The sequence below is a fragment of the Ailuropoda melanoleuca genome, unplaced genomic scaffold (genome assembly GCF_002007445.2).
Source record: "Ailuropoda melanoleuca isolate Jingjing unplaced genomic scaffold, ASM200744v2 unplaced-scaffold2529, whole genome shotgun sequence".
In the NCBI taxonomy this organism is placed as follows: domain Eukaryota; kingdom Metazoa; phylum Chordata; class Mammalia; order Carnivora; family Ursidae; genus Ailuropoda; species Ailuropoda melanoleuca.
The window spans coordinates 1-9,084 of NW_023195270.1; the positions used below are offsets into that span (position 1 = coordinate 1).

The following is a 9,084-nucleotide window of genomic DNA, read 5'->3' on the forward strand; positions in this document are numbered from 1 at the left end:
CAGAGGCACACTGAAGGAGGATTGGAATCTTGATTCCACCACTCGGCTTTTGGGCCTTAGGCAGATTTTTTAATCCCTCTAAACCTATTTTTTCTTATCTGTGAAACGGGAATAATAATAGCACTTACCTCATGAAGGTTTATGAAGATTAAATTAACTAGTTCCCGCCAAGTGCTTGGTACAGTATTGGGCACACAGTAAACACTCAGGAAATGGTAGTTATTGTTCACGTGGGAAGACAGCAGGACTGTAGGGGAAGGGACGACCCTCAGTACCCAAGAAGGGGCCAGGAGCTACGGAGGCCTTGACCTAACTCCAGCCCTAAGCTGGCCTCCTGCGTCCTGGCCCCAGCTGACCAGCCCTGTCTCTCCAGCATTGGAATGGCAGGGCCACAAGGAGCCCTCTCGGCCTGTGCTCGTGCACCTGCAGCCTGGGCAGGCATGCGTGGTGGACGGCAGGCTCTCTGTGCTCCGCACCATCCAGCTGCGGTCCCCGCAGCAGGTCAACCTCACCCTGTCCGGCAACCGCGGATGCCGCGACCTGCTGCTCAAGATCCCCAAGGAGTATGACCTGGTATGGCCCAGCTGGTCCCGTTCCTGGTCCACAGCCAGGCAGGCAGCCAGGTGGAGGGGAAGGAGCGCTGAATCAGGCAGGGTTTCTGGCTTCTAGTCCCTGGCTGTAGTACCTGAGAGAGAAATGTGAACACATTCATCTCACTCTGGGCCTGTGGGCTGACATGATCTGCACAGTGCCTTCTTCTTCCTGTGCAGTCTTCCCCGCCCCTTTTAAGGATGCCCCAGTGGGCCCTAGCTTGGAGTCCTTGGAAGAAGCCAGGCTCTCTTCTCTGCCCCCTGATTTTAGGATCTAGTGAATTGTTAGAGTGTTTGGAGGGGAACTGAATCAGAGGCTGATTTTCAGCTCTGACTGTCTGGCTTCCGGGCCCCTGCCTTCCTGACTCTTTTCTCCCATGTGAACAGAGAGGGAAGAATGGCTTCAGACGTGCGTCTCTGAATGCAGTTTCTGTGCCTATAAATGAGCCCGGAACTCCACCGAGCCCAGGACATAACAGTAAATCCCTTTTACAAGGGCATTCTTTCCAGTGGCCCCTGACAAAACTCACGCAAAGCTCCTGGCCCCAGGAGTCCTCGACAAATGGTTGCCCTCCCTATCGCCACTCCATAGGTGCTGCTATTTAACCTGGAGGAAGAGCGGCAGGTGCTGGTGGAAAACCTTTGGGGGGCCGCTGAAGGAGAGCGGGCTGAGGTTCCAGGAGTGGGAGCTGCGGGAGCAGGAGCTGATGAGGGCAGCCGTGACCTGAGAGCAGAGGAGCCACCTCTTGGAGACCTTTTTCAGGCACCTTTTCTCCCAGGTGTGTAGGTAGGCTCAGGTCTGTCCCTGTATGTCTGCCTATGGCGGTGCCCTTACCTGCACACAGCCATGGGGTGACTCCAGGGCAAGTCAGGAGCCCTGACACTAATAATCAGGTCTACTGCATTTTTGGCCCAATCACCTGGCCTCTCTGTAAGGAGATGCTCTGACATCTACCTGAGCCACTCCAGGGAGGCCACGTCAGGAGCTTATCTGTATGTGTCACTCAGCTCTCTCCTCAGGGCTGTCCAGCCTTTCTGCCCTCACTTAACTCATCCTAGCCAAAGAGCCGCAGAAACTCAGAGTCAGTATGGGGCCAGTGAGAGCCCTTGGTGCCCCCTCCTTGGTGGAATGCTGCTGCCAGAGGCCTCCTTGGGACATGAGCCCACCTTGCAGACTTCCAAGAACTACTGAGGAGATTTGGGAAACAAGCCAGGAAGAGAAATGCAAGGACTTGCATCCACGTCTGGCACAGAAATAAAGCAGCCTGGGTCCAGAAGGGTGGAGAGGAGAAGCTTGGTAGAGATAAGATCCCTCCAGCCCAGGCCCCACTCAAGGAGTTTGTCACCCCTCTGGAAGAAGGAACAGACACAGAAAGGAAGGTAACCAGCACAGAATGATGACTATAAAACAGCCAGGAGCTAAGCAGTGTAGGAGTTCAGAAAAGGTGCCGAGTCTTCAGGCCGGTGGACAGTCATGGTTCGGGTCAGATTTGACGAAGACTTAAAAAAAAGGTGAAAAATTGTTGGCTCAGTGGAAAGGAGCAGGGGGGACTGCACAGAGGTGTCTAGTAGAAGAGCAAAAAAATTAATGTTTGAGGAGAAGAAACAGGGTTGGCTGACTGGGGAGAGGATTCCTGAGGGAAGTGACCATTTAATGGTCATTTATGATGTGCCAGGCACATGGCTTTTGTCATCTACTCCCCAAGCCAGTTGAACTTGAGTATGCACTAGAATGGAGGGACAACCCCCCCCCCAGGTTGGGAGACTCATTGCCAGGGCCCAGGTGGGGCCGGGGCACCTCTACTCAGCTATGGGTACCCTTGTGCTGGGGGTGCACAAGGGTGCTACCATGTCTTAGGAGTAGCTGCCAGCCCTCTCCGTCTGCACAGTGCTTCCAGGTTTCAAGACATTTTCCATACAATGTCTCTTGTTGATTCTCACAATAGCCCTGTGAGATAAGTAGGGCAGGTAAGAAAAATGAATGACAGACAACTGGTGAGACTTGCCTGAGGTCACACNGGTAAGAAAAATGAATGACAGACAACTGGTGAGACTTGCCTGAGGTCACACAGCAAGTGGGTGGCAAAGCTGGGACAGGAACCCGATCTTTTGCTTCCAGCCCCAGGCTCTTTCCACTAAAGCTCCTTGTTGGGAGCAGCAAGGTCTGCGTCATGAAACCACAGCCAGGCTTGGACTGGGGGCCCCCGGTAGACAGGCAGGCAAAATAGGTGCTGTGCCTGAGGCCTGTCTGCTTCCCTCACCCCCTGTTCTGATGCTGGGGCAGCCCCTGGGTGGGCTAAAGATAGCTCACCATGAGAATTCCCCTTGCCCAAGCCCCAGTTTTTCTCAGCTCAGCTGAGGCTTTTTCTCAGTCAAAACTCCTTTGGGTCGAAGAGCAAGCTCGCACTGATAAAAGGTCAGTTGACTCTGAGGCTGTGGCGATGTCTCAGGAATTCCAAAGGGAGGACTGTGACCTGGCCTGGAAGGGGCTAGGAAAGGGAAAGTTGCCAGCAAACAAAGTCACTTCTCTCTCTTAGCCTGCCTCGTTTTCTCTGTGTGTTTACTTCCCTCTGTCTGTGTCTCTNGAGCAACAAGGTTTGCATCATGAAACCACAGCCAGGCTTGGACTGGGGGCCCCCGGTTGACAGGCAGGCAAAATAGGTGCTGTACCTGAGGCCTGTCTGCTTCCCTCACCCCCTGTTCTGATGCTGGGGCAGCCCCTGGGTGGGCTAAAGATAGCTCACCATGAGAATTCCCCTTGCCCAAGCCCCAGTTTTTCTCAGCTCAGCTGAGGCTTTTTCTCAGTCAAAACTCCTTTGGGTCGAAGAGCAAGCTCGCACTGATAAAAGGTCAGTTGACTCTGAGGCTGTGGTGATGTCTCAGGAATTCCAAAGGGAGGACTGTGACCTGGCCTGGAAGGGGCTAGGAAAGGGAAAGTTGCCAGCAAACAAAGTCACTTCTCTCTCTTAGCCTGCCTCGTTTTCTCTGTGTGTTTACTTCCCTCTGTCTGTGTCTCTGAGCACTTGGAAGAACATGGCGGGCCACGACTTCTGAGTTTTTTTGTGCCTCTTAGTCCCAATTCCAGATCATCTGCTTGGGTCAAGTGTGCATCCCTGGTCCAATCAGCTAACACAGAGGACCAGGGCTCTGCAGAACAAAAGGCCCCAGGGACCACCTGCAGGGCACGGGTAGGTGCTCAGGAGACAGGGTGCTGGGCAGACGCCTGGAAGACGTGGCTCCTACAAGCCTCAGCTGGACTTCAAATCAAGGAAACCCTGTCTCCTTCTCTCTCCCTCCCTCTGTTGCTGCCCGGGTGCAGGAGCTGGACATCAACNCTTTTCTCTGTGTGTTTACTTCCCTGTCTGTGTCTCTGAGCACTTGGAAGAACATGGCGGTCCATGACTTCTGAGTTTTTTTGTGCTCAAGTCAAGACAGACCTGGGACCTCTTAGTCCCAATTCCAGATCATCTGCTTGGGTCAAGTGTGCATCCCTGGTCCAATCAGCTAACACAGAGGACCAGGGCTCTGCAGAACAAAAGGCCCCAGGGACCACCTGCAGGGCACGGGTAGGTGCTCAGGAGACAGGGTGCTGGCAGACACCTGGAAAAGGTGGCTCCTACAAGCCTCAGCTGGACTTCAAATCAAGGAAACCCTGTCTCCTTCTCTCTCCCTCCCTCTGTTGCTGCCCGGGTGCAGGAGCTGGACATCAACCAGGCGGACACAGGGACCCTGCCCCTGGACTCATCACAGAANGGGTGCAGGTGCTGGACATCAACCAGGCGGACGCAGGGACCCTGCCCCTAGACTCATCACAGAAGGTACGGGAGGCCCTCACTTGCGAGCTGAGCAGAGCTGAGTTTGCCGAGTCCCTGGGCCTCAAGCCCCAGGACATGTTTGTGGAGTCCATGTTCTCCCTGGCGGACAAAGATGGCAATGGCTACCTGTCATTCTGGGAGTTTCTGGACATCCTGGTGGTCCACATGAAAGGTAGGGGAAAAGGAAGTGATCGTCCAGGTAGGAGAAGATGGAAGGGGCTAAAGACTGTGGCTGGAAGGTAGCTGACCTGTNAGGCTGGAGGGTAGCTGACCTGTTGGAGAAGGAGAAGTGCCGGAGCCTGGTCTCCAGCCACGGCAGACATCTCGGAGCACCCATGTAGAGATCAGGAAGCAGAGTGACCCCTTGTTGTGATCAGCAGTGAGTCAGACTCATGTGAGGCCCCTTCTGGTCAGCCTGGGGTTTAGGCAGGTAGGTTGGGGCTCTCACGGGGTCCTCCTCCTCCCAGGCTCTCCTGAGGAGAAGTCTCGCCTTATGTTCCGCATGTATGACTTTGATGGGAATGGTCTCATTTCCAAGGACGAGTTCATCAGGATGCTGAGGTTGGTCCTGTGGGATGGCCGGAAGAGTGGGCCAGGACAGGGCCTGCTGGGGAAAGAAGTGGGGGCATGAAGGTGGGAGCAGGAGGGTAAAGAGCAGGGGCCATATAGCCGAAGACTATTATAACTAGGAGGGTACCCTTCCATGTGGGCTCCGAAGGCCCTCCTGTCTAGGCCTCAAGCTTCTTTTCAGGGCCTGATGGTTTCCCTCCCCCAACCCCAGGTCCTTCATCGAGATCTCCAACAACTGCCTGTCCAAGGCCCAGCTGACGGAGGTGGTGGAGTCCATGTTCCGGGAGTCCGGCTTCCAGGATAAGGAGGAGCTGACGTGGGAGGACTTCCACTTCATGCTGCGGGACCATGACAGCGAGCTGCGATTCACACAGCTCTGCGTCAAAGGTGGGGGGCCTGGCCTTGGGGCCGACTGACGTAGCCATTAGACATAGCAGGCACAGTGCATAGGGCCCACCTACTTTTAGGAGCCCACAGAAATGCTTTAATTTCTTTTAAAGTCAGAAGAATGAGTATAATAATAATAAATAGGTGATAATATATCCAGCCTGGATTATATCCTTCTATGTACTGACATGATTATAAAAAATATTTATCTTTTATAAATACACGTATATACTTTTTTTTTTTTTTTAAGGGCCGAAGTGGTTTAGGAAGGTGACAGTCAGTGCCTAGGGCCCACAAAAGTCCTAATGCAGCTTTGCTCCCAGGGTGGGCAGGGTCAGGATGGGGTGGGGGACAGCAGACAGGATTCTGCTTCTTCCAGCTCTCTGTCAAAGATCCCTGTGCCAGGTGCCCAGGACGGGGGTGGGGTGGGGGGGACAGTGTCTCCTTGTTACAGTCCTCTCCAGGCCATATTCGCCTGAGCTAGGGTGTCTGCTGGCAGGGGAGGCTCTGGTTTTGTTTGCCTTTATATCCCTTGGCTGAGCGCTTGGTTAATGTTGCTTGAGTGCATGGAGACCCACTTCTCTTGTCCTTCCCCCTACTTCCTGTTCCACCTGTGTCTCAGGTGGGTGGAGGCTAGAGCCAGGGTGAGGAGGGGGCAGGTAGCAGGACTCTCTGTGGTCTACTCTGAGCTGTTACGGTACCTTCACAGTTTCTCACTGGGGCATGTTGAGACCAAACCCAGCCCCTCCCAGGATTACAAGAACTTGGGGGAACTGAGCAGCCCAGATGTGGGAGAGGGGCGAGTTGGGCAGGACATAACTGTGGCTCTGGTCAGGGCTTCCACAGCCCAGGGCTGGAGGAGAACTACTGGAGTGCAGACCCAGCACTCCTGATTCTTCAGCCTCTCACTTTTCCCAGGCAGCCAGGGCAGTAGGCACCTGGGCCTGAGGGCTGAGCAGAGGCAGGTGCCTCAAAGTGAGCCCAGGCCAGAGTCCTAAGAACATTCAGCCCCTGGGGTGGAGGACCAGGCTGCGGGAGTGAGGATTATGTAGAAGGGTAGCTTTGAGTCCTATTTAGTTTTGCTTTTAATTGTTGTTGTGCCTTGTTGTTTCCTTCAGATTTTACTATGAAACATTTTAAATGTACCTACANCTGAGCAGGGGCAGATGCCTGGAGATGAGCCCAGGCCAGAGTCCTAAGAACATTCAGCCCCTGGGGTGAAGGACCAGGCTGGGGGAGTGAGGATTATGTAGAAGGGTAGCTTTGAGTCCTATTTTGTTTTGCTTTTAATTGTTGTTGTGCCTTGTTGTTTCCTTCAGATTTTACTATGAAACATTTTAAATGTACCTACAGGAAAGGTACAAGAAGAGCTCAGGAAGCATCCCTTTCCTAGATCTCCCTGTTCACCTGCCTTTTGTTACCATGTTGCCGCACTTGCTGTTTGTTGAAATTTGANGTTTGTTGAAATTTGATGGATAAATATCTATACTTTGTTGTAAACATTCTGATTTCATGAAATTCAACTTAATCACTTGTGCCCTCTGAGCTGTAGACCAGGGTAGTCGTCAAGATTAGTTTAGCACTTGGAAGTGACCTGGAGATTCCCAGGCTTCCTGTTAGAACATGGCTTTGCAGCTCAGTCCTGCCCTCCCCTGCAATGCTCAGGCCAGACAGAGAGGAATGGGTGGCTCAAGGGAGAGTATTTCCCCCCCAACATATTATTATGAACATTTTTAAACACAGGAAGGTGGAAAGAATTTGATGGTGATCTCCATATATGCGCTACCTAGAACTACATTTAATTCCCAGGAGGCTTTAAGCTGGAGGGTTTAGCAGGGTTTTTGTGGCAGAATGGTGTCAGCAGGCAGGTTGCAGTTTCTGAACTCTACCACATAAGCCTGATTCCAGTCCCAGGAGCGGGGCTGAAGGTGGACACACATCCAGGGGACACTGTCTGGCCAACAAATTCAGGCCTTCTCCCTGCCCCCTCATGGCTGGGTCTAGCTCCCACTGGGGGAACAGGCTGGGGCTGGGGCACCCAAAGGCAAGGGTACTGGCCAAGGACCCTCTACAGTATGGATATGGGGTGAGTGCCAGGTCTTCCTGGGCTCTGGGCCCTGAGCTGTTCCCAAGATCAGCTCTGTGTTACGGGGTAGAGGTGCCTGAAGTCATCAAGGACCTGTGCTGGCGAGCCTNGAGCCTCCTACATCAGCCAGGAAAAGATCTGGTGAGCCCTGATCTGGGAATGTTGGAGGGAGGGCTGGGGTTGGGGGGGTTGCCTTTTCTCTCCCCAGAATGCCTGGGATCAGGGGCCCTACTAGCCTATGTAGTGTCTTCATGCAAATTAGAAAAAAGGGCTCCTTGCTGTAGGCAGACACAGCCCTGTACCAGGAAGAGCAGAGAGCCTGCTGGACTTCAGCACTCACCTGCTGCCAGGGTCAGATGCCCTTGTGAAGGACACAGCTTGTATGTGTGTCCCCAGGATCTAACTCATTCTCTCTCCAGGTCTCTGTGGGATGTCTGCTGGCCCCTGGCTGAGAGCTCTGACCCCTCCTCAGCAGAGTCGGTCTGAAGAGAGACCAGGGGCAGTGAGGATCANCGAGGATCAAGTGGCTCAGGTGGCCAAAATCCTATCTCTTTTATTCCTGTCCTAGTCCCTCCCCCAGAGTGAGCGCTCGCTGTCCCCACAGCAACGCTGACATGGAGTGGACAGCACAGAGACTGCAGTGCCCCATGGACACAGACCCTCCCCAGGAGATTCGATGGAGGTTTGGCAAGAAGTACGCCTGCTCCTCTCCTTAAGTTCATGCATCCCTTTAGCATGCAGGGCTGCAGGCAGGATGAATAGTTCATGCCCAAGCAGATCACAGTCTGACAAGGCGGTCTGCTACATTGATAATCATGATGTCCCACCAATGAATGTTGTGACAGTGGTCAGAGCAAGGAGCTTCAGAGCTCAAGGAAGTGCTCACCTCTGCCTGGTAAGTCAAGGCAGGCTTCCTGGAGGGGGTGACTTCTGTGCTTCCAGTACAGGGTGAGAACAGAGCAGGGTGAGAGTGGGGAGCTGCAGACTGGGAGGGGACAGGGCTGTCCGAGTGTGAGTGGGACCTGGGCTAGAGGGAGTGCATTCCCTGGGATGAACTGACCAAGTGAGCACTGCAAGGCTGTCCCTAGTCTGACAGCCTTATCAGAGGAGTGTGGTAGGGCTTTTGGGGTCTGAACCCTGCTTGGCTTGAGCAACTTGGTGCCCTTTCTCTGCTCCTGGGAGGCGGGTTGCACTGGGCGGGCGGTTCGTAGCCAGAGCCGAGACTTCCTGTCCCCAGGGTAACATCATTCCAGCCCCTGCTGTTCACGGAGGCCCACCGGGAGAAGTTTCAGCGCAGCCGGCGCCACCAGACCTTGCAGCAGTTCAAGCGCTTCATCGAGAACTACCGCCGCCACATTGGCTGCGTGGCTGTGTTCTATGCCATCAGCGGGGGCCTTTTCCTGGAGCGGGCCTACTGTGAGTGTGGGCAGCCCTGGGGTCGGGGCTCCCGTGGGTGCATGGGGCCTGTTTGAACGGAGGCTGCAGAGGGGGCCTGCGTGAAGGGGTGGCAGCCAGGGCGGGCCCTTGACCTGCCTCAGTGGCGCTCTCTCCTCTGCACTGCTCCCCTTACCCGCCTGGGCTCCCCAACAGACTACGCATTTGGGGCTCACCACATGGGCATCACGGACACCACCCG

At 54.3% G+C, this 9,084-nt stretch overlaps 1 protein-coding gene across 1 annotated transcript; it reads left to right on the forward strand.

Annotated features, from left to right (window-relative positions):
* The first annotated feature begins 1,257 nt into the window (after positions 1-1,257).
* LOC117798110 (dual oxidase 1-like) lies at positions 1,258-9,080 on the forward strand. The gene is made up of 7 exons (XM_034650535.1): positions 1,258-1,369; positions 4,352-4,577; positions 4,873-4,966; positions 5,187-5,362; positions 8,017-8,142; positions 8,686-8,864; positions 9,039-9,080. Exons 2-5 carry the CDS (start codon positions 4,481-4,483, stop codon positions 8,031-8,033), a joined length of 384 nt encoding a protein of 127 aa, XP_034506426.1. The 5' UTR covers positions 1,258-1,369; positions 4,352-4,480; the 3' UTR covers positions 8,034-8,142; positions 8,686-8,864; positions 9,039-9,080.
* The last annotated feature ends 4 nt before the right edge of the window (positions 9,081-9,084 follow it).